Below are 26270 nucleotides of genomic sequence, written 5' to 3' on the forward strand. Positions count from 1 at the left end.
TATGTCCGTCAAGAACTGTATGATCACTTATGTCATGTCAGTAATGTCCTGACCTATATTATGAATATACTCCTGTAACCCATTCTGGGCTCCTTTGGGAAGACGGGCTAAATAAATGAATGAATAAATAAATAAATGCATATAAGTCTGAACAATGAGATCTGTTCCTATATTGTTGCTGAATGTTGAGCACATTAGCTGGTCTAAACAGGATATGTGGAAGGTGGGCTGTATTCTAATTAGTGTTTTGAAATGAACTAAAGGGAATACCTTCTTCATATATAGAGAAAAGAACAGGGCTAGCTCAACCTATGAACCAGGTGAGGCACTGGTCCAGGGCGCTGGTGATAAAGGGTGCCAAAATCCTTCTCTGGTCTACCTTCAAACTCCTAAAAAGATAGATGCTGGACTGGGATTTTGGCAACCTTTATTATCAGCACCGAGCTACTGCCTCCACTGGGGTGAAGGAGGATCACAGATGGGAGGGGGGTAATGAAAGGAGAAATATCAAATTTGGAGGGGGGTTCCAATGCAACAGTTGGCTCAGGGCACCATAGTCACTTGAGCTGACAGTGGGAAGGTATGGATTCTTACAGTATACCGACGTCTGAAGAGAAGTGATTTTTCTCTCCTCCCTCCCCTCTAGCTACTATCCATTCTGTTTGGTTTTCCATTGATTTTTCAGAGGTTGTTAGTTTTAAAACATTTCCTAGTGCTGAATACATTTTTCAAATGATCTTATAAGGACTACTAGTTTCATGGACCCTTTTCCTAAGCTGAGTTACTGCAGCTTAAAATGGCATACTGTGGGACATGCTCAGGTGTCATGCAGTAACTACCAAATATGCCAACACTACACACTAAAAAAAACATTTTTTGTGGGGGTGGGTATGTCAAGGGGTGGAAAGTGGGCATTCCTGGGCTCATTTTATATTAGTGCATAATAATCTGCACAGGAATACTGAGTGCTTACCGCCTTCAAAATTGGTGGTGGTAATTGCTGACATGATAAATTTTTTTATGGCTGTATGATAATGGAAATATTAACACATGGCCATTAATATAAAAAAATAGAAAATGGCTATTTTACAACTGCGGTAAAAATGACCTAAGTGAGCGGGAAAAACCTGCACAAGAGCGTGCTAAGGCCACTGTTTACCACTACTTAGTAAAGGAACCCTTAATTAGATCTGGTTTCATATATGTTCATTTTCAGTAGATTTAATTTTATTTATTTTTAATTTTTTTATTCATAAGTTTCACTTAATTACAATATCACCATCAATATGGAATATCTGATAAAACAAGAAAAAAAAAATTCCTGGTAACTGAAAAAATTAGAAAAGTATACAAATATTTGTCCACAATAAATTGAAATTGATCTAAGATAAAGGAAGAAGAAAACAAAGGAATCAATAATATATGTAAGTGAGAACAAAACAATCACTCAAATCTTCTCCACAGACAAGCCTAAGCAGTGAACATACATTTGAGAATTATACAATTACATTAACATACGTGGAGGGGCAAAATCAAAAAAAGCGTCTAAGTCCCCTTTTGGCCTAAGTCCCTAAACGTTCAACCCAGAAGCAGGGAAAGTGTCCATAACCAAAACAAACGTCCATGTTTTGATTATGGCCTTCCTCTGCCTAAACGCTCAATCTCCACTACGTCTAAAAGTACCCCCACAGCACGTCTACACTTTTTAGCCATAATGAAACAAAAAAACACCTAAGCCACAAACGTCCAACAGAACGGCTTTTAGGCGAAGGAGGAGCCAGTCCTTCGCCTAAAAGCTGGATTCTGTAACTGGTGTCTGTCAAAAACAACACCGGTTACAGAATCCCCCCCCCCCCACAACGATCCAGGCAGGAGGGTGCCCAAGCCCTCCTGCCATGTCAAACCGTGACCCCCCCTCCCGACAACATCAGGGCAAGAGGGAGCTCAAGCCCTCTTGCCCCAGCCAACCGCGGCACCCCCGACATATCGGGGCAAGAGGGAGCCCAAGCCCTCTTGCCCCCCCCGACTCACCGAATCCATCGGGGCAAGAGGGAGCCCAAGCCCTCTTGCCTCGCCGATCGTGCCCCCCGACTCGTTCGGGCCAGAAGGGAGCCCAAGCCCTCCTGGTCCAGCCAATCCTCTACCCCCACCCCCCACTACATTATGAGCAGGAGGGATCCCAGGCCCTCCTGCCCTTGACGAACCCCCCTCTCCCCAACGTCCGACCCCCCAGAACCCCCAATCGGCCCCCCTCCCAGCTGACCCGCGACCCCCCGGCCAACCCCATGACCCCCCCAACCTCACCCCCCTTCCCCGTACCTTTAGGTAAGTTGGCCGGACAGACGGGTGCCAAACCCGTCCGTCCGGCAGGCAGTCCTCCGACGAATGGGGCCGGATTGGCCCAGCCTAACCAAAGCCCCGCCTACTGGTGGGGCCTAAGGCGCCTGGGCCAATCAGAATAGGCCCGGGAGCCTTAGGCACATGGCCCGGGTCGCGGCAGTTCAGGTAGAAGAGTGATGGCATCGCGGTAGGGGAGATGAGGCATCTCTCCTGCCGCGATGGTTAGGTTGCCGGGCCGCTGAACTGATGGCGCCAATAGCCATCAGCTCAGCGGCCCGTTTTTCGGCACTTAGACCTGGTTTTATTTCGTCTAAGTGAAAAAGGTCTAAGTGCCGACTAAACTGTATTGGTTGTACCTGTTGTACGCCTAGGTGTAGGTCGGCCCACCTCCCGCCCACTGCCTGCTCTATCCCCTCCTCTAAACACACCTCTTTTCTCTCTGTGCGTTTAGTGGCAGGGGAAAGGCCTAAGCTGTTTTTAGATACGTCTAAAAACCAGCTTTGGTTATGGGTACTTGGACGATCAGGCTTTTTGATTGTCCAAGTAGCCATTTAGGACACTTTTTAGACATCTGTTTTTTTTATTATTACCCCCATAGCTTTTAGGAAATCTTCTAGTTTCTTGGGATAAAAAAAAAAAAAACAACTCTTTATTTTCATAAAAAATCAAACAAATACAAGGAAGTCTTAAGAGATAAGTAGCACCTATTGCTTGTTCTGTGGCTCGAGCTTCTCTTGCCAGGTCTGGAAAAACTCTTTGGGCCCCTTTTATCAAGTTGCGCTAGAGGTTTTTAGCACAGGCCGGTGTGGTAAATCAATGAGTGTCGGAGCATTTACCTTGCTGACCCGCACTAAAAACCTCTAGCGCAACTTGATAAAAAGGGGGGTTATTTTAGATCCCAAAAACAACTCTTCTAAGTATCTAAAGGAGAGTTTTAATACTGCATTACGGTCCATCTCAAAAGCAAAGGAAACCACAATTGTTGCTCTTTAAGTAATAACATCCTAAGAAGATTTCAAAAATGGTGTTGAGTTCATTGTCCCTTCTCATGGGGCCTGTTGTACTCTGCCCTCAGCAACACCAGATGCCACAATATATTAGGCTCTGGTGATAGGGTGCAAGGAATCTTGTGGCATCTTCAAAACCTAACCATATCTTTAGTAGAAACAAGAGGAGACTCGGGGGAAATTTATCAGTCTCAAATTATGTCTCCTTATCTGGTTCTTCAGATATTCCAAATGTCTGTGCTTGCAAATTCATATCCTTTAAAGAGACTATTCCCAAACTTTCCGAAGTCTGAACCTTTGACTTCAGTGTTTGAATATCAGAGGATTGTTGGTCACAGACCAGTGCCTGAGACAGGACCACTTCAGATAATAAGGGGCTGATTCTATAAACGGCGCCTAAATCGGCTGACAGCCTAAAACATAGATGCAGACCATGTGTCAATCATGCTTAGGTACCATTTACAGAATCACGGCTAGTGGTACCTATATAAAAACAGGCACCTGAAATATAGACTAGGGTTTTAGAGGCTTACATTTCAGACACTCCATCCTCTTCCCTCCCTCACTGATCTGATTTCCTCCCCACAGGTCATAGCCTCATTGTAAAATAAAGTCAAATTCAATAAATTTTTCAAAACTACCAAAGCCAGACATTATGGCAACTGTAATTTAATTGTGGGGGACTGTACTTTGTGTTTGCAGTGGTTATCTGGTCACTTTGGATACCTTTTTGCTACTAGGCCTGGTTTTCAGTCGCCTAAGTTGCTACATATAAGTTCCTTCTGGGCAACCTCGTTAAACTTTCGGTTATACATGTAGTACGAGTAAGTCTAGGTTGGCCCACGTCCCACCCTCACCCTCCTAAAATGCCACTTTTAGCTCTGGGCATACAGCAGCACTGAAAAGGCCTAAGTCATTTTTAAATACCTCTAAACCCGGTTCGATTATCGGCACTTGGACGACTTGTCTTACTGATCGTCCAAGTAACATAGTAACATAGTAAATGACGACTGATAAAGACCCAAGTAGTTCATCCAGTCTGCCAAACCATACAAACTCCATAAATTAATTTAGTTCAAATGGTCCTTTTTCTTAGATATTACTGGTCCAGAAACCCTGCCCAGTAGTGTGCTTAGGTTCCATCTACTGGAGTCTCCATCAAAGCTCACTCTAGCCCATCTTAACCATCCCAGCCATCGAAACCCTCCCTAGCCCATCCTCAACTGAATGTCCATATACGGGACACAGGCCAAGCAAGCCTGCCCAGTACTGGCCTTAGTTCCTTCAATGTATACCCATTATTTTCTGATTAGAGATCCTCTGTGTTCATCCCATGCTTGTTTGAACTCTGTCACCATTTTCTTCTTCACCACCTCCCTCGGGAATGCATTCCACACACCAACCACCCTCTCCGTAACAAAGAATTTTCTAACATTGCTCTTGAATCTACCACCCCTCAATCTCATATTATGCCCTCTGATTTTACCAATTTCCTTTCTCTGGAATAGATTATGTTCTATGTTAATACCTTTGAAGTATTTGAACGTCTGAATCATTCATATCTCCCCTCTCCCTTCTTTCCTCTAGGGTATACATATTCAGGGCTTCCAGTCTCTCCTCATACGTCTTCTGGCACAAACATCCTGCCATTTTTGTCACCTTCCTCTAGACCACTTCAAGTCTTTTTATGTCCTTCGCCAGATACGGTCTCCAAATTTGAATACAATACTCCAAGTGGGGCCTCACCATCGACCTGTACAGGGGCATCAACACTTTCTTTCTTCTACTGGTCACTGCTCTCTCTATATGCAGCCTAGAATCCTTCTGGCAGCAGCCACCACCTTGACACACTGTTTTTTCACCTTTAGATCTTCAGACACTTATCACCCCAAGGTCCCTCTCCCCATCCATGCATATCAGCTTCTCACCTCCCAGCACATGCGTCTCCTTCCGATTTCTAATCCCCAAATGCATTACTCTGCACTTCTTTGCATTGAATTTTAGTTGCCAGATATTAGACCATTCTTCTAACTTTTGCAGATCCTTTTTCATGATTTCCACTCCCTCCTCGATGTCTACTCTGTTAGAAATCTTGGTATCATCCACAAAAAGGTAAACTTTTCCTTCTAACCCTTTGGCAATATAGCTCACAAACATATTGAACAAGATCAGCCCCAACACCTATCCCTGAGGGACTCCACTACTCACCTTTCCCTCCTCTGAGCGAATTCCATTAACCACCATCCTCTGGCATCTGTCCATCAACCAGTTTTTAATCTAGTTCACCACTTTATATCCTAACTTCAGCTCGTCAAGTTTGTTCAAGAGCCTTCTATGAAGAACGTGTCAAAGGCTTTGCTGAAATTTAAGTAAATTGCATCTAGCATATGTCCTCGTTCCAGCAATCTGGTCTCCCAATCAAAAAATTAAATCAGATTCATCTGGCACGATTTACCTTTTGTAAAACCATGTTGCCTCGGATCCTATAACCGATTTGATTCTAGGAATTTTACTATCCTTTCTTTCAGCAACGCTTCCATTATTTTTCCAATAACCAAAGTGAGGTTTACTGGCCTGTAGTTTCCCGCTTCATCTCTGTTACCACTTTTGTGACTAGGGACCACATCCGCTCTTCTCCAATCCCCAGGAACCACTCCTGTCTCCAAGGATTTGTTGAATAAATCTTTAATAGGACCCGCCAGAACCTCTCTGAGCTCCCTCAATATCCTGGGATGGATCCCTTCTGGTCCTATCACTTTGTCCACCTTCAATTTTTCAAGTTGTTCATAAACACTTTCTTCCGTGAACCACATGGTATATTTCTTCCGTGCTGATTTAGGCTGATTTTTAGACATATTTCCGTTTTGATTATGAGCCCCTTATTATTTCAAAATGGCATTTGAACCTAGTTCCTAATAGTTTGTCACTTTGCAATTTTTCCATGACTTGTGACTTGGGAGTCTTTATCTCTGACTAGGTAGTTAATTTCCTTGTAACTTTTTCATATTACTTGTGATCAGGCAGTCACTATCTTATGCTTATCTTTACTTTTCTTTTTTCCTATTTTTTCTGCATCCTACACTCTTGTTCCTATCCCGTTTGTTTACCCCTTAAGATATTGTAAACCTTTCCTGCCCTTTTGTCCTTTTGTGTCTAGTTTGGTTAATTTGTTCGTGTACATTCCCCTTGTTATGTTTTTATTTAAAATTATTGTACACCGCTTTGCCTACTGTTTTTATTAATTGTACACCGCTTTGATTTGACTTTTTGTTAAAAATGGCAGTATATCAAATAAAATAACTGTAACTGTTCTGTTTGTTTCAAAAAATGCTTTCATGTAAAACCATTTCCTCAATTTCAGATCTGGCCAGTACTTTCTTTTGGAGAAAAAAAAAAAAAAATTTCTTCAGGATATCAGTATTAATCATTTGGTTGTTTGTTTGTTTTTTGTCAGCAAAACCATTTGCAAATGAACAGTATCTGGATATCTATGGAATTACAAGAGATCAGGCTGGAGAATACGAATGCTTTGCTGAAAACGATGTCTCTTTTCCAGATGTGAAAAAAGTGAAAATCACAGTAAATTGTAAGTCTAACTTTATTTCATTACAAAACATAATTTCAAGAATTTGGGGATGATACTATGTGTAGAAAAAAAAAAAATCTTACAAAGTTTGAAGCCAGAATATTTGAATTTTTGTCTAGATTCACCACAAGCAGTAAATAGCCAAGCTTGTAAAACCCGAGTATCAATATCTCTAAGAAAATATATCACTCATCTGGAGACGAAACACTTCTTAGTCCCGACAGAAAATGCTAGGTCCATTTTGAGAGAAGCCAGCTTTTTGTTGTGTTGCTAAGAAGCTTGGAAGTAACCTGTATAATATGGATCCCCTGAAGTAGCCTGCTTTTAGGCGAAACAGAAAGCCTTTTCTGTCGGGACTAAGAAGTGTTTCATCTCCAGATGAGTGATATATTTTCTTAGAGATATTGATACTCGGGTTTTACAAGCTACGCAGCTTAACCGTCTTTGATTACTTACAGCTGAGCTGATTGCTATAGTGTAGTGAGTTTGGGATTTAGTTACTATCTTATTGGACATTTCTGAACGTTGTCATTGAAAATACTGAAAGTAGCTCTCTCTTGAAACTTTTTTTTGAGATTATACTTCAATGTATGAGAGTGATTTATATTTGTACGGAGTTTTTTTATAAACCTGTGATGATGTGGGGGGCTTAGGGCACTTGTGTAGTCCCGGCAGCCCACAATTGAGGTTTATTTTTTCTCCGTTTTTTTATGATTTTGTCAACAGTTCTTTTTGTCATTGTGGTATGAATGAATCCCTGCTGCTATATATTATTTACAATACGTCTGTAATTATATTATGTTATCCTATGGACATGTTAGCGGTTAGCGCACCTTTGTAAAAGAGGGTCTAAGTTCTGTTATTGAACATTAACGTAACCTGGTATCGATTCACCTGACATTTAGGCATGCCACTGAGCTAGCACAAGAGTGACAGTCTAAATGTGGCAGATATCTATATAACTTGCAGTATTTTCTGAATTATATGTGTCAGTGGAAGCCCCGCCTATGTCCTGCCCATCCTCCAAATCTGTGTATGCCTTCTTTGCAAATGAACTCTGAAGCAATTCAGTAAAAGGTACCCACACTGGCGCCACAAAATTAGCACCAAAAAATCATGGTGCCCGGTGGTATTCTATAAGGGCACTTCCATGGGTAGGTGCCATGATAGAATGCAGGAATAAGGTGCCACTTACATGCAAACATGTAACTGTGTCATCTTATTCCTGGCGTGTTTGTAGATATTTGGCGTACATTCACATGCAACTCATAGTACTCTTTAAGTTATGCAATATCTAGTAGAGCTGCCCATTGCCTGTTCATGCTCCATCCATAAGAATGGCCTCCTTTCATATATGTACTAAAGTGAATATAGGTGTATTTGCAACTAACATGTACGTGGGTAAGGATAAAGTAATGCCTTCTCTTACCTACGTATGCGCTGGTATCTCTAACATTTGCAGGTATTTGGGCCCAGTCCGGACATATCCGGGGATCCAGACGGCTTTTCAAAACCCGGCACTTTGGGTTTTGAAAAGCTTCCCATCAAAATCACATTGGGAAGGGGCATCCACGCATGTGCAGACACAACGAGATGATGTCATGCACGTGACGTCATTGCATCACATTTGCGCATGTATGGATGCCATCTGGGGACGGGGCGGGGGCGGAACGAGGCATGACACAAGCAGAATGGGGTAGAACTGGGCGGGCCTGAGGGCATGGCCATGGGTACGGATTTTCCTTCTGGAAAATCTGGTAACCTTACAGATTCTGTAGGGCAGTAGGAAAAATTTGCTATTAGGTTTTATCCAACATCTCTGAAAGGCACCCAGCAACATCTTTCCTCCTTTTCCCCCTTCTCCCACTTGGGGAAAGAAACAGGGCCTAATATGTAAGAGCCAGTCTACTAGGTTCTATTTCTGACTGCTTTTTATGTAGCAGCCAAATTGTGAATATGCTCATGGAAAGTTCTCAGAAGACCTGGCTGTGTTAACATGAACCAAACAGTTCACCATATTGCAAATAAGAAAAAAAAAAAAAAAAAAAAAGCTACATCTAAACTTTTGAAATAATATTTTAGACATTATTGAAATGTAATCATATTTGATATAATATATTGCAGATATCTTGTGACTTTATGCAAATACATATATATATATGATAATGCATTCATGACTACTTAAAGCATAATGAAACAGCAAAGTAATTTTTGCTTTCAGATCATTATGTTGAAAAAAATTGTGTTGTCTAGAAATCCAGTAATATAGAATTACCACACTTAGACCTCTAACCCCCCCCCCCCAACTCCTTTTACAAAATGGCACTGCCGAGCATCTTGAGCTAAATATTGAGCAACTTGTAAAAACAGAATGGGCAGCTCAGCATTTAGCTCATGCTTCTTAGCAGCACAGCTTTGTAATAGGGAGAGTTATTGAGATGATGAGAACAATGGTGTTGTAAGGGGGGGCAGGGGCTGGACCACCCTGAGAGCCATCTTGGTGGGGGCACTGGCACCGCTCCACCCCCCCCCCCCCATGGCAAGCTTAGACCCTCCCTCCTCCCTAAATCTTCACCAATACGAGCAACTTCTTCTGCCTGCTGCTCACTCTGGCCTGGCTGCCCTCTGAAATCGCTTCCTGGTCACAGGGCCAGGAAGTGACATCAGAGGGAAAACCAATGGTGGTGCAAGCAGCAGGGTGAAGAAGCTGCTCATGCTGGCAAAAATTTACCCCTCCCCCCTTTTACAAAAGCATAGCATAGTTTATAGCATCGACCATGGCGGTAACAGCTCCCATGCTCGCTCATAGGAATTCTATGAGTGTGGGAGCTGTTACCACTGCAGCCGGCGCTAAAAGTCATGCTACGCTTTTGAAAAACAGGGGTTAAAGATGTATTAAAGAGGTATGGGAGAAAGGGAGGGCATGAGTATGGTGTGGGGAAGGAGTGGGAAGGTGAAGAGGAGGGCATGTGGGGGGATACCACTGCTTCAGGCGCCCCCTACCCTCGCCACTGAATGAAAGCAGTTCACTCCCTCATGCCTCAAAATACGCCCTGTGCAGATTTCTTTTGCTGCATTATTCATATCATTAGGAATATTTCTTTACAGAAATGTATGGCCTTCATCTAATGAAAAAATATATTATATACTCTGAATGTCAGGAACATGGCAGATTTAATTTGCTTTGGGAGAACTCAACATAGTTTTCTTTCCATGCTGTCCAAATCACCCTGAATCATGATCATACAGAAAAGTAAATTATTACAAATTAAACTATAGAATCATATGTATTCTAAACCTTTTATTCCTATGACCAAGTAACAAAAACTCGCTGGCTAAAATTAGATTAAGCAACATTTTGCAAGGAAATTCCAATATTAAATATATTTGGATTAATTATTCTTGATTACAGACTATAAATATTTATTAATGAGGTAACTCCCTTTTTGGCACTGGAAAGGAAGTTGTGGTTAACAATAAATACAAATATGTGATATTCAAAGATGGGTAATAGATTTCATGAGAGGCTGTCTGGAAGAAAAGATGGAACAACAAAAGACGCAAGAGAGATGTCTATACCAACTACCAGTTACATTTTTTGAGGCAAGCAAACAATAATTGTCCAACCAAATGTCCTTGATCAAGAAGATCATATAAGGTCCCAAGTTTGGAATCCCAGGAAAGTCCTGTATTCACAGTGCGCCAAATTGTTCAATTAAATGTGAATTGTCTGATACACAATTTATTTGTTGTCCCCTGAAGAAGGCAACATTGTTGCTTAAACTTGGATCCTAGTTGGGACTTTCCTGGGATTCCAAACTTAGGACCTTATATGATCTTTTTGATCAAGGACTTTTGTTGGACAATAAGGGGCTCATAATCGAAAGAGAAAAACGTCTAAAAACCAGCCTAAGTCGGCACTTGGATGAACATTGTCCAAATACGTCCAAGTACCGATATTAAAAACGGGTTTTGGACATATTTCTAAACGACCTACGCTTTCATGGTGCAGGTGAACAACCAAAGCTAAACGGGGTGTTTCGGGAGGAGTATCGAGGGCGAGAGTTGGGTGGGATGTGGGCCAGCTTAGACTTAGTCGTACAGCATGTATAACTTGCCCGACGATCGACGGAACTTGGACATTGTGACTTAGACCATGTAAAACAAGTAACAAAAACCCACCTAAACTCACCAGATAAGCACGTAAAACAAATAATACAGACCCCCCACATGCTACCCCAGTGATCACCCCCCCCATCCCCATAAAAATATGAATTAAAATTCAGCCTCCAGACCATCATCACCTGGCAGCCTGGCATAGGAAAGCCTAGTCGTCCAGTACAGAGGCGGCTTAAGCCGTCTTGAGGGTGGGTTAGGGACTCATGGAGATGAGGACCCATGCCCATAAGCCCCTGTAATCACTGCATTGATACTTAAATATGTGTACTCCCCTATACACCCCCAAAACCCTTTTTTACTGGCATATAAGTGGCTCCTGCAGCCATAAGGGCTATTGGGGTGGTAGATAAGTGGGTCTAGGGGATTCTGGAGGTGGTTTTGGGAGGCTCACCATGACCTATAAGGGAGCTGTAGTAAGGCGAAGACATGGAACCCTTTTTGTGAAGTTCACAGCAGTGCCCTGTAAGGTAGTCCACTATTTAGGTACCATGTCTGGGTGTTCAGTCCATCACTTTGCAGACCCTCCCATGTCCAACAGGGCTTGTTCTAGGCGTTTTTGACTTGGATGAAAAGTTGGACGAAAATGTGGTATAAAGATGGACGATTTAGCGACTTGGACAATCAGATCTGCAGGACGTATAATTAGACGATTTTCAAAAGAAAAAAATTTTGGACGTATTTTTCGAAAATCTGTCCTAGACTGTTTTTTACTTTGGATGACTTAGACATTCCTTTTGATTATGCCCCTCCACTTGCTTGCCTCTTTTGTTGTACTATTTTATTTCGAGACTAACCCCCCTTGTGTTTTGTTGTGTGGAAGATGAGATGCACATTTAGGCCCCCTATTATCAAGCCGCAGTAGAGCATTTAACCTTGGTCATCGTACCACACTGATGCAACCAGCACTCTTAAATTAAATAACAACACTTAACACAATTACTTTTTTGTTGAAAATTGGCCACAGCTTGTTTGTTAACTCTTCATCCCATTAACAACCAACATTCTTTTTCTGCTTTGAAGACTAGTTGGTATCGACCTAGCATCCAACCAACCCCGATAACTTACCCCAAAACACAATACTGAGTTAATTAGTCTTACTTTGATTAAAATGAGCCCTGCGGTGATGCCAAGACCTCTCCTCAGCTCGGCACGGTGTCACCCCTGAGCCTTTAATTACTCTTCCCAAACTTCATAAAGTTGAATTTGCTTTTATATAAATTGTCAGGAAGAAATTCATTTCTTTTTGTTTTTCTGGTGTTGTACTATATGCAAGCACCAGATCTCACTGGGGGGAAGGGGGACTCTGAATAGCTTTGCGAGCCACCCAGAAGGTCTCTGTGGCCTCTCACTGGCTCACAGACTTTGCATTGAAGACCACTACTATAGGGTTACTAGATGTCTGGTTTACCCGGACAAAAGTAGTAAAATAAAAAAGCCACCCGGACTCCCAACAGAGTGCTCAAAAAGAGGACATGGCCGGGGAAACCTGGACAACTGGAAACCTTCTGCAGACTCCATGAAGGTTTTCAGCCCCCTTGTTAAATCTATGGGTTCCCACTTTAGCGCTGGTGGGTAAGGTAGATGCTCTGATGCTCATAGGAATTGAATGAGCATTGAAGCATTCACCTCGCCAGCCAGTGCTAAAATGCTCCACCGCAGCTTGATAAAAGGGGCCTTAATTAATCTGGCCTGCAACAAAACTCAGAATGCAATGTTTTTACATGACTAAACCGGGGTTTGCTTGCACAAAAGAACAGAATTAGGTCAGGAGAGGGAAATTAGGGCTGGGTACTGCACTTTAAATTTATTTTGAAGCAAGCAAAAAATTTAGGGTATCCCATTTAGGGCATCAGTGGGATTTTGAAAGAGACCCTCATGAGTCAATGCTCAGAACTCCACACTATAGTAAACAGCAGCAAAACTTAACTCCTCAATGTTCAACACTAACGGTTACCATATGGCTCCAGAAAAAAGGGAGACAGATTGAAACATCCAGATTTTACTCCCATTTCTTTCAATGGAAGTAAAGCTCGGATGTTTCTGTCTTTCTTACTTCCATTGCTTTCAGTGGAAGTAAAACCCAGATATATCAATCCATACTCTTTTTTTCCGGAGCCATATGATAACCCTAAAGGAGAGGAACATGTCTGGCGTATGCGCAGAAGAGTTTTGCAATAAGCACACATCAGCGCCATTCTGCAGCTTTAAATATAAGCTCAAAAAAAATTTAAAAAATTTTTGAAAGGCTTATATTTAAGTACAGAAAACAGCCGCCAATGTGTGCTTTAACTTTTGAGTTGCTTGGATCCACATACATTTGTTTTTCACTCTCAGCGCTTTAGAGGCTTGCACAGGCTTCCATCTGCTTCTGAAATCAAAACCAGCAGATTTTAAGCTGGAAAAAAAAAATTTGAAAAGCTTTCTTCAAATCCTCTGAGCTGGCTTTAGGTTTCCAGCGTTAATAGCAGGGTTGGTTTGTGCATTGTGCTCTGAGCGTTGGAAGGGAATAGCAAATGAATTGATGTACATCCGTTTGACTACATTTAAATATAATTTGTGCTAATCTTTGGTGTGACTGTTCCCTGCGCTGAACATTCTGTGCAGATTAATGCCAGTGCTAGTCCAGCGCTAATCGGATCAAGCGCTGGCATTAGGTTCAGAGCATTGATTCATCGGAGAGGAGTTTCATTTTTGAAATATCCTCTTTTAGATTCATTAGGAGGGATGCCATCTGCCAAGTTATTTTTCACTTGATAGTCAACATTCTATATATAAGAGAGGAAAAGAATTTGGAAAAATTTAAGAGCAAACTTAAGAGTTTTCTTTTTAAAGATGCATTTAATGAGTAAACGAAATGCTAATGACTCTTTTTATCCATATATTCATTATAAACTACATTTGTTTCCCTTCCTCTTGTTTTTTACCTTAAATGTTTTTCCTTTAAATACCGATTGTAATTTTATTAATAATTCTCCCTTTTGTTCTGATATTGTCTGTATAAGTTGTTTTATTATGTCTAATAGACTTAGACTTTGTCTAGGATTGTTTGTATTTGTTGATTTAATATGATTATTTGTCTAAGTCCATGTTTGTGAGATATGTTTCCCATAATTTTGTATTTTATTTAATGTGCATCGCCTAGAATTTGGAATAGGCGATTAATCAAATTTCATAATAAACTTGGAAACTTGGATTCTAGAATGTACTCCCTTTGTATATCAGATAGGTAATTTCATTTATCCATTTCAAGAATTACCTAAAACATAGGGCCCTTTTTATCAAGCTTTGCTAGAGGTTTTTAATGTTAGCCAGCATGGTAAATGCTCCGACACTCATGGAGCACTTACAAAAACATAAAACTCACTTTTATACTGCAATTGACGATAGTAAGGTGTAATATGATCATACTACTTCAGATTGTAAATCAAGCGAACCGCTGAATTCTGAATAATGCGCAGTCTCTGCAGATTTTGGGGGGCTCCAGCAAGATGCACGATATTACAATAGTCAAGCTGACTCAGAACCAGAGCTTGCACTAGCAATCGAAATGAGTTTTTGTCAAAATAAGCTCTTATGGTTCTCAATTTCCACAATGTGTGGAAACCCTTACGTGCCATAGCGTCAACCTGATTTTTCATTGTTAGATTCCGGTCCAAAATTATACCAAGTATCTTGATGGAAGAATGAACTCTATAGGTTTTAGCATTTAAGATAATTGATGTAACATCTTCCTTCAAATTCGGCGAAGCGTAAAAATTTAGTTTTCTCAGTATTGAGATTTAGTTTAAATTCTACCATCCATAATTCAATGGCTGTCAAAATGTCAGACACCATTCGGTTAATCTGAGAGAAAGAAGTAAAGATAGGAACCAAAAATGTAATATCATCTATGTAACTTACCTCACTGTCCCGAACTAAAAACCTCTAGTGTAGCTTGATATAAGGAGGGGTGGGGGGGGGGAATAATTATCCTAAGAGATATACAAAGCATAATTTACATCCCTTAAGACCATTCAGCCTAGAATAAGGATGCTAGAACCAATATGAGTCCTGAATATTATAATTCTCTATTTTAGTGTCTTTTTTTTTTCTACCTAACATTATAGGGTTACTTTTCTATACTGCTGTGAAATATATAATTTAACTAAAAAGTGTTGCGTAAAAACTTGAAACTATGGACAATTGTTTTGGTTCATTGGGAGTCTCATTATTATTCTCCCCATGTATCAGCTATTTCATTTCCCTGGTACTGTGAGCTTGAAAGGAGGTGGGGAAACTGAATTATTACTATTTTGATATTTATAATATACCCTAAACCAGGGGTAGGCAATTCCGGTCCTCGAGAGCCAGAGCCAGGTCAGGTTTTCAGGATATCCACAATAAATATGCATGAGATAGATTTGCATCTCAAAGACGCAGCGCATGCAAATCCGTCTCGTACATATTCATTGTGGATATCCTGAAAACCTGGCCTGGCTCTGGCTCTCGAGGACTGGAATTGCCTACCCCTGCCCTAAATCAAGGAAGAATAAATGTTGACTGACCCAACGTGACTTTATAAATATATACAATCTATCCTTTGCAAACAATGTTATTAAACTTCGTACGCTCTTTACATATGTGAGATTTTCTACTCTGTGTTCAAAATAGTTTAACAAGGGTCACTTGGAGAGCCTATTAGACAACCCCCCCCCAATTCACTTTAAGAACATAAGAATAGTCTTACTGGTCCATCAAGCCCAGTAACCCATTCTTACGGTGGCCAATCCAGGTCACTAATACCTGGCCAAAACCCAAAGAGTAGTAATATTCCTTGCTGCCGATTCAGGGCAAGCAGTGGCTTCCCCTATGTCTTTCTCATTAACAAACTATGGACTTTTCCTCCAGGAAATTGTCCAAAACTTTTTTTAAAACCAGCTACGCTATCCGCTCTTACCACAACCTTGGCATATCATTGCTTTAAGCAGTAGCAATTATTACAGTGTAACTTTTCCCTTCACAAGCAATGAGATATGTGATCTTTAATAGGTATGTTAATTATTCTTGATATCATGAGCTGTCAGTACTCGCAACAGAAATTCACTTTGTGCATATGTGTGTGATTATAAATCCATTCTGAAATACAAGTAATCTAAGATGCATTGTTAACTCATGCAAAATTGGAACAAAAATATCACATTTTCAGTATTCTGGTATATAAGAAATTAATTGCTTCAAAGATTTGGGAAATTACTTTGAAAGTTCATGTGTTTGAAAAAAAAATATTTGATATTTAAAACTAAAAACTCATTTAAGTTTATATGTCAAGTGAATTAAAACTGAAAAAAACGACCATTCTCTTTTCCTCTGTGCTTGCACACTTGCACTTGCAGAATCCTCAAACAAAACATTGTGTATAGATCTTAACAAGGAAACTATAGAGACTGTGGGGCTCATAATAAAAAAATTAAGATGTCCGAAAACCATCATAAGTCGATACTTGGACATCTTAATCACTGGGATGTCCAAGTGCCAATTTTTGAAGCTGATTTCCTGGACGTCTTACATAACATAAGAACATAAGCAGTGCCTCCACTGGGTCAGACCTGAGGTCCATAGTGCCCAGCAGTCAGCACACGCAGAGGCCCAACAGGTCCAGGACCTGTGCAGTAATCCTCTATCTATACTCCTCTATCCCCTTTTCCAGCAGGAAATTGTCCAATCCTTTCTTGAACCCCAGTACTGTACGCTGCCCTATTACGACCTCTGGAAGCGCATTCCAGGTGTCCACTACACGTTGGGTAAAGAAGAATTTCCTAGCATTCGTTTTGAATCTGTCCCCTTTCAATTTTTCCGAATGCCCTCTTGTTCTTTTATTTTTCGAAAGTTTGAAGAATCTGTCCCTATCCACTCTCTCTATGCCCTTCATAATCTTGTTAGTCTCTATCATATCCCCTCTAAGTCTCCTCTTAAGTGAAAAGAGTCCCCAGTTTTTCCAATCTCTCAGCATTAAGCTTGTTGTGTATCCAGAGTTCCAGGGGGCATGTTTGGATGCATGTTATGGGTGGGCTTTGGGCAGGTTAGATTTGGACATCTTATGGTGTTAAACTTTCCCCAGGACATCCTAGATAGATAGAACTTAGACATTTTGGACTAGACCTGTTTTTAAAAGCATCTAAATGCCACAAAAGTACCCAAACTTACCAGATGACCCCTGGAGGGATTAAGTAATGAGCCCCACACACTCTCCCAGCAGTCACTAACCCCTCCCATCCCACAAAGATCTGAATAAAGCAGTACATACTTATCTCTAGAATAGCAGCACTTTGTATGGGAAAGCCTAGTACAGCATCACACAGGTGTCTTAAGTAACATGGTGGATGGGCTAGAGAACCATAGAGAGGAAGATCCAGGCCCATAAGCCACACTAACCACTGCATGTATGGTAGAAAGTATGAGGCCACCAAAACCCTACTCTACTACCATGTAGTCATAAGGGATATTGGGGTGGTAGACAGGTTTTGGGGCTCACCATAAATTATAAGAAAATTATGATGAGAAAATTATCAGGCACCCTTTATGTGAAATTCATAGCAATGCCCTCTATGGTTCCCACTGCTCTGTTGGCATATCTATGTGGCCAGTTCATTACAATGCTGGCCCATCCCATGCCCAACTGGTCTGGGTTTGGTCGTTTTGGACACTACATTTCTGCGGCCGAAATTGGGGTATAAAGTAAGGCATCATCTTTAGGGTATCTCCTCTGCCAAGACATCCAAATAGGTGATTTTCATAATAAATTTTTTTGGGACGTCTAGTGGTTCGCCTTTCGAAAAAAGATGTTTCCATGCCTCCGAATTTGGACGTCTTGCAGGAAACATCCAAATCGGACTTAAAACGTCCTTTTCAGAAGTGGCCCTCCACCTAAGGGCAATCCACACACCTGCATATACACACCCCTTGTGCATGTAAATGTCTGGAATATTAGCACCTACCTGCATAAGTGTACATTACACAGAGCACAAATGCATGAGGTGTATACTTAGCTGGAGCTGGGGGGGGGGGCAATAAGTGAAGTTCTTAGTTACATATATAAAAAAATTCAGTACAGCCCTGCTACATTTACAGGTCTATGCTTGTTGTAACTGTGTGTATATAAAATGTTAGGTACACAGAGCCTGAATTATACTAGTACCTGGGTGCCCATTTGCCATTATAGAAAAGGCTCTAGCATGGAGGCACTCAGGGCAGATTCTCAAAACATGCTCATTACACCGGTTCCAGCCGGTTCAGTGTGCATGTATTTTAGCAGCGGATTATTAAAACGGCTTACTGTGGTCTTTTCAGAGTTTTCTAGCAGTCTCTGCTACTGCCATGCAAATGTAGTACAACAGTGTCATTAATATTAAAATGAGGACTCTAAGCGATTCTCTATAATTGCCAAGTGATTCTCTAATCTCATTGTGCCACATTTGCAGCCAAAATTTGCTGACATATAGGAGGGGGCCTTAAACAACCTGGACCAATAGAGCCTTAGGCTTCTCACCGGGAAGGGGAAGGCCCCCATTTTGAAGAAGTGGGCCTGTTATATGGAGTGAGTAGCTATTGAAAAAAGTCACTCCATAAAAAATATTAAACATGAACTTTAACTCAATATTTATCAATTTACATATCCAGTAGAACTCTGCTCAGAGACACGAAGGCTGATCTCTCCACCTCACCCACAAATCATTGCAGTGTTCAATGTAAATTCACTCCAGGTTGCACTACTTGTCAATTATTATGTTGCTAGCTATTACAGCTATGCTGAAGCTTCTATGAAAAACTTTATAGTGCAAAAAATGTTGACACTTAGCTTAAATAGATAACTGGTTCCGACGTGCCACGTTTCGGTACCGTTTGTCGTTTCCATGACGCAGTACCGAAACGTGGCACGTCGGAACCAGTTATCTATTTAAGCTAAGTGTCAACATTTTTTGCACTATAAAGTTTTTCATAGAAGCTTCAGCATAGCTGTAATAGCTAGCAACATAATAATTGACAAGTAGTGCAACTTGGAGTGAATTTACATTGAACACTGCAATGATTTGTGGGTGAGGTGGAGAGATCAGCCTTCATGTCTCTGAGCAGAGTTCTACTGGATATGTAAATTGATAAATATTGAGTTAAAGTTCATGTTTAATATTTTTTATGGAGTGACTTTTTTCAATAGCTACAGTTACTTCTTTAGTCACTCAAAAATAACAACACAATAGTTGAGTTTATTACCCCTTCAGTGATTATTTTGACCGAATATGGAAGGAGTAGGCATCCCTCCAGTCAGCCATCATAAACAAGGTAAGGGGGAGGAGGCAGGGGATCATTGGAAGCACAGGGGGGTTGTTGGGGAGGTTGTGTGACGGTGGGATGGAGTGTGTATCTCTCTTGATGCTGTGTGGGGAGTGTTGCTTGACTTCAGCAGTGGGCGGGAGTGGACATCTCTCCCGCTGCGATGAGGGGGGATTGCTTGACTTTGTCGGGAGGGGGAGGGCATCCTTCCTGCCGATCTTTGATTTTTTTGTGTGTGTGTATTTATTCTGCGCATGTGCCGATCGCTATCACCAATGATGGTCACATGCAAATTTAGCAAACCTTTGCTACTTTCTGCCAATCTCATTTGAATGCACATTTTGGGGAGAATGACTTGCCTTTTTGAAATCACTACAATAATGGCTGCAATAGCAGCCCATCAGTTTTTAATGCAAAGTTTTGAGAATCTAGCCCTCCGTTTGTAGAGTTGCTCCCCATATGTTTTTCTAAAGAATTTAATCAGATTAACTAGAAAGATGACTAGAATTGCTTTCATGAAACATTTCTCTCTTTGAGCAGGGAAAGTATTTGTCTGCTTTCATGAACACCAATTGTTTAATTGGATTAAAAATAAGTGTTCCCAGGAGCACATTGACTTCAAAAGAGGAAACAAAATAGAACATAATTTTAAAAATCTACATGCATTGTTTTGACTTTGTTCCAACATTCATTGTAATAAAAATCAGAAATATGTGAGTGTAGATCATTTTCAAAGGGAAACTTTCCGGGTAGCTTTCCTTTGAAAAATGATCATTCGATCCATGAGTAAAATAGTGCATGATCAATATTAGTATGCTTGCCGAAAAATAGAACTACAGATTTGAAGTTCTAATATGTCTGTGAAGAAAGATACCAGAGAGCTAACATAATCTGGATCTTGTGTAAAACAAGATCCAGAAATATACGATGGAGGTGGATTTTTAAAAGGTTGTATAAACCAGAAGGGTTTCATGTAGATATCCATGAAGTGGAGCCTGTTTTAAAATACATTCACTTCCGTTCCTGTATCACCAGTTACATGTGGCGGGAGCTTCCACTTCACAAGCATCATTGTATAAACTATCAAGGAGATTGCTACAGCTTTATGCGCCATCTGTTCATCGGTTCAATCAAATTTTTTTCCATTGTAAACTATAAAGAATTTTACAGAGAGTAAACAGCACTTAGCTTGTGGTCTTAAAAGTCGGGGAGAAAGCCAACATGTTTTGCTTTCTGCTTTTTCAAGGCTGCTCCCCTTTATTTCGCCGACATCCGTCCTGACCACTTAGAGGGGACTAGCCTTGAAAAAGTGGGAAGCGAAACATGTTGGCTAAGTGCTGTTTACTCTTTGTAAAATTCTTTAAAGTTTACAATGAAAAAAATTTTGATTGAACCGATGAAGAGATGTGGTGTCTCAGGTTCTTGAGTTATTAATGAAGACTATTACTTGAGGTTGACCTTTGCTTTTGTATTGGATAATTGCCTTGAGATAAGTAAAACAGAGCCCAGTAGTGAGAAGTAAGCCTATTACAATGCGTCATAATGTATTGTATTGACATGAGCACTGTATTTCTGCTGTTTGAATGTTCTATTATAATGCTTTAATATATGCATTACTGACAGAGGATTACATTATTGTTATTACTGTAATTTAATTTGCGTGTTTCAAAGTGGATCTCATTGTTTAAATACTGTATTATGCTGACATTTGGTCATTGGGCTAAAGATGGTAGGTTAATACAATGTAGGTAGCACCAGTTATACGTGCTGTACACCACTTTAGATGACTCTTCATAAACTTACGCTGACTTTTACAAAGCTGCGGTAGAGGTTTCTACATTGCATTACATTACATTACATTAGTGATTTCTATTTCGCCAATACCTTGCGGTTCAAGGCGGATTACATAAAAGTTTACAGGAATAGCATAAGAGATGTCATAAGAGTTACATAAGAATTAACAAAGAATTGTCGAGATCTTAAGGTGGTAAATGTTGGGTAAATGGAGGCATTTTAGCATTAGTTGGGTAGTTAGAAGCCTATTAGAGTACATTAAGGGAATACAGTGGGTAGGTGGGGTTTAGGCAGGAACTGGTCGTATTAGATAGGCTTTATGTATTTTTTGAAGAGTAGGGTTTTAATATCTTTCTTGAAGGTTTTGTAGTCTGGTCTGAAGGCCAGTGAGGTAAATGCTCCGATGCTCAAAGAATTCCTATGAGCATCAGAGCATTTACCTCGACATCTTGCAGTTGAAACCTCTAACACGGATTTGTAAAAGAAGCCATTAATAAATTTTAAGAAATAATAAATAGATATAATTCAGTTGACAAGAAATCTAAGGGGCCGAAAATGCTTGAAGTACCTGTATGTAAACCACTTTGAGCGTAGTTGTATAACTATAAAAAGGTGGTATACATGTCCCCAGTCCCTTTCTCCCTTTCACTAAACTGTGAACAAACAAATAGCAGATAAATAGTACAGTAAAACCTTGGATTGCAAGTAACTTGGTTTGCAAATGTTTTGCAATCAAGCAAATCATTTGATTAAATTTTAACTTGATATACAAGTTAAGTCTTGTAATACGAGTGCATACAATATATATGCGTCACATCATCACAACTGAGCCGATGGTTCTTCTCTCTCTGACCCTGCAGGAGTATGGTGACTGTTCTAAATGAGCAAGGTCTTGCAATACGAGTACGTATAGTATTTTGTATTAAAGTTTTTGGGTTGTGGAATGAATCGTCTGGGTTTCCATTATTTCCTATGGGGAAATTTGCTTTGATATGCGAGTGCTTTGGATTACAAGCATGCTTCTGGAACGAATTATGCTCACAAACCCAAGGTTTGACTGTATTTTGTTGCGTATGCTAATGAAATATACCTCAGTATAGAAAATATAAAAAATATGCACTGTTAAAATATTTCTACTTTAAACTACCATGGGATGTGACTCCGATTCAGTATACATTTTTAGATGGGAAGAATATTTTGGAAAAGAACATTTCTACAAATCATAGATAAATGCATACCAGCTGACCTTCTGTTGACACCATTTGGATGGACTTAGAAAGGGGCCACTGCTGAAATATTGAAAATTATGATAAGCTTTAATCAGATGTAATTTAAAAGCTTCAACAAACCCAAATGTTTTTGCTTATGCTTTGCCAGTGATGTCCTGCCAACCTGTTGTCAAGGTTCCTTTGTTAGCTGCAGAAATGCCAAGTCTCACTCAATTAGGAGTGTTTCACACTCATTTACAGACTCTCTCTCTTCTTTCTCTCTTTCTTTCTCTCTCTCTCTCTTATCTCTCTCTTTCTCTCTCTCTTTCTTTCTCTCTCTCTTTCTTTCTTTCTCTCTTTCTCTCTTTCTTTCTCTCTTTCTTCTCTTCTTTCTTTCTCTCTTCTTTCTTCTCTCTTCTCTTTCATACTGAGTCCTCTCTCTCACTCATAAGTGTAGTGGTTCCCAAACTTGGCCTGGGGGACAACAGCCGGTCAGGTTTTCAGGATATCACCAATGAACATACATGAGAGAAATGTTCGTGCAGCAAATCATTCATGCAAATCTATCTCATGAATATTCATTGCAGATGTCCTGAGAACCTGACTTTCTGGTCAGTGGATTGGGAACTATTACATCAGAGACTCGGTTCCAGTGCACTGATCCTCTCATCACTGCTTTCTTAAGGAGCAAGCCTAAGAGAAAAAGTCACAGTAGGAAGAACTCTGAGAATATCTTGCGTAATTCTCCTCACCTCAAGTACATGTGCTGTAAAACATACATACTTTTAGCCGCTGGATAATTCCTTTGAAAACTATCTCATATTGCCTCAACTCTATGCCCTTTCAGAGGCCCCACAGAGCATCAAATTACATTTTGTGCTACTTGATTCATTTGCAAAGCAATATAGCACTTACATCTTTATTCAGTAGATGCTTCCCCCATAAGAATATCCTTAGTGGGTCAGACCAATGGTCCATCAAGCCCAGTAGCCCATTCTCGCGGTGGCCAATCCAGGTCCCTAGTATCTGGCCAAAACCCAAGGAGTAGCAGCATTCCATGCTACCGATCCTGGGCAAGCAATGGCTTCCCCAAAGTCTTTCTCACTCTTGGCCTGCAATAAATCTTACTTTTTGAGATGGTTTGCCCTTAGCTTTTCTTTAGTTGTGTTTTATTCTGTGTGACAGTTTTTGTTTTCTTAGAATAATTTAATAGAAGGCTTCCAAGAGCTCCTGGAGATTCCCTCTTTCACATCAACAGTGGTGTTACTTTTGAAATGCATTTAACACATGGCACTCAACGCTGCTTCCACACACTCAATTAACCCTCAAGCCAATACTCAAATACAGTAACACATCAACTTTTATGGAACAAAATACTCAGCCACAGCTTTATTAACAATTCCACCAATGTTAACCCTTCTTCTAGAGTGGCTTCCTACTATCTGCACTCACTGTCAGATAATCAGTATCAACCTAGCTGCCTTGCCAAATTCAAAATGCATTATGTTCCACACCAAAATCTCTCCTCCCCGAGACCTGTGGTGTCTCCCAGCCTCACAGCAACTAATGGTGGTGCCGCCCACAAGTATTCCACACCCCTCATAAATTCTGTAAACCCTTTCACTCCATACTAAATGGCCACTTGGAACTAGCCTTTTCTGAGCTGCAATGCCTCTCCCACCCTCAACCACCATCCCCACCCAAACCCTCCAACCACACAGAACAAGAAACAAAAGAAAATAGGGAAGGTGGGCAAATGCAATTCAATCTCTAATCTCACACAACCTCCCCACCCTCCACTTCCCAGCCACACCATAAAACATCTTTCATCTTAATGGCCTATCTACAAGCCTTACTGTTCACCAGTGGTGTAGTAAGGGGGGAGCAGGGGGGATGATCTGCCCCAGGCACTGTCTAGGTCGGGGCACAGGCACCTGTCCTCCTCTCCGCTCTCTGGCTCCTTCCCCCCCACTATAGTATGTGTGCACCCTTTCCCTATAACCACTTTAATGTTCTAGATGCAAGCAGGAACCCCAACCTGCTGCTCGCACCAGCACCTGATCTTCCTCTGATGTCACTTCCTGGACCCTCACCTAGGAAGTGTTGCTAGAGGAAGAGCCAGTGCTGGTGTAATCAGCAGGTTGGGGTTGCTGCTCGGCCCCCGGAATGTTAAAGAGGTATGGGGGAAGGGAAGGAGCAGGGGGTGCCTCTCATCCTTGCTGTGCCACTGCTCTTCACCAATCAAATCCCCTCTTACCCCACTCCACTCCACAGCAACAACTCTAGCACTACCAATCCCACATTCAAATCCATCACCCCCATGCCCACCTCCAACCGCCATACTGTCCCACTTCTTATTCCCTCTCCCCCATACCAACCTCTATTGATTCTCCTCATTTAAGTCAGCAGGTCGGCCATTGTTAGCCTGCTACTAAATTAGTGGGCTTCCATGAGATGACATAAAAGAGACTGTGTGCCACACGTTTCAAAGACACCAGCTATAGACACTCAGAGGAAGATTCTCAAAACTTACCATGCCTTTAACAACGGTCACTAAACCTGTTCTAGCCGGTTCCGTGTACATGCATTTTAGCGGCCGATTATGAAAACGCCTCACCGCAGTCTTTTCCGAGCTTTCTAGCAGTCTCCAGCTCTGCCATGCAAATGTAGTACAACTAGGTTATTAATATTTAAAATGGTAGTAAAATGGGCTCATCAATATTCAAAGAAGTACTCCGGGTGATTCTCTATCTTTACTGTGTGATTCTTCAAGCATGCTGCCAGATTTTGGTGACCAAAAATCACTGACTGCTCCTCTCAGGCATGTGTTTCTGGCTGTGGCTCATGATAAAACTTGACATTAAAAAAAAAAAATTATAAGATTCATATGAATTATAGTAGTTTTATTTGGTGGCGGGGAACATAAACACGTTTCTTCAGTGCGTTTATTATAAATGTGTCTCATGTGTTTCTAGCTGTGGTTCATGATTAAATTTATGGGATAATTCCGCAATAAATAATATTGTTACTGATTGGACGTCCCTGGCATTTACCACGTGGCTGATTTTGAGCGTCTTGAGCGTAGAGTGTTATTTGTCCCCTGTGGAAGGCATCCACGGATGCTGAAACTGGGATCCTAGTCGGGGACCTTTTAAGGTTTTGTGACTTTCTACTACAATAAAGTATCTGCTTGGTGGATTTTGACATCTCGCTTGCCTCCTTTCTGTGTTTGGTTGTTACATATCGAGGCAAGACTCTCTTCTTTCCCTTTCTGTTTAAGTGTAAGCTCAGAACCCAATTCTCCTGCACTCCAGCTGTAAAAGAATCAATTAGGGACCATTACCACATTTCAATGTCCCTTTTGTATTAGACAGATTTCACATTGAAAATATATTATTGATGCAAATAATTGGCGCAGAAGCACTTCTCGTATTTGCAAATGCGTGCTCATTTGTCGCTCCAACTCTACTTATTATATTTATTGAAGATCCAGGCGGCTCTGCAGGAAAAGTTTATTTCCATGCACACCCATTTAGTGTAATCTCTCTTTGCTTCCCGCTACCCAGATCTGAGTTTTACCATATAGGCGGCTTCAGGAGGGGTTGCAAAGTGTGTGACAGCACAATAAAATAAAACAGCAAAATAAAGAAATAACCCCCTTTGAATAATATTAAGCTCAAAATATTCTTGCAAACATTAACCCCCCCCCTCTTTTACTAAGGGGCGCTAATTGAATTAGTGTGTGCTAAACGCTAACGCGTCCATAGACTAACAAGCGTTTAGCGCGCGCTAATCGGTTAGCGCACCTTAGTAAAAGAGGGCCTAAATCTAATGTTAAACTATATTTTT

At 40.9% G+C, this 26270-nt stretch overlaps 1 protein-coding gene across 3 annotated transcripts in view; it reads left to right on the forward strand.

The window, feature by feature from the left end:
- Nucleotides 1–26270, forward strand: part of NEGR1 (neuronal growth regulator 1) — a 658067-nt gene that overhangs the window by 432158 nt on the left and 199639 nt on the right. For all 3 annotated transcript variants that reach the window (XR_004536553.1, XM_033915302.1, XM_033915301.1), the window contains exon 4: nt 6802–6933. Coding sequence is in view for 2 of the 3 variants with exons in the window: in XM_033915302.1 (XP_033771193.1) it covers nt 6802–6933 (132 nt within the window). In the remaining variant the exon portion in view is untranslated. The remainder of the gene's footprint in view (nt 1–6801; nt 6934–26270) is intronic.

This window comes from Geotrypetes seraphini, chromosome 12, assembly GCF_902459505.1.
Source record: "Geotrypetes seraphini chromosome 12, aGeoSer1.1, whole genome shotgun sequence".
In the NCBI taxonomy this organism is placed as follows: Eukaryota; Metazoa; Chordata; class Amphibia; order Gymnophiona; family Dermophiidae; genus Geotrypetes; species Geotrypetes seraphini.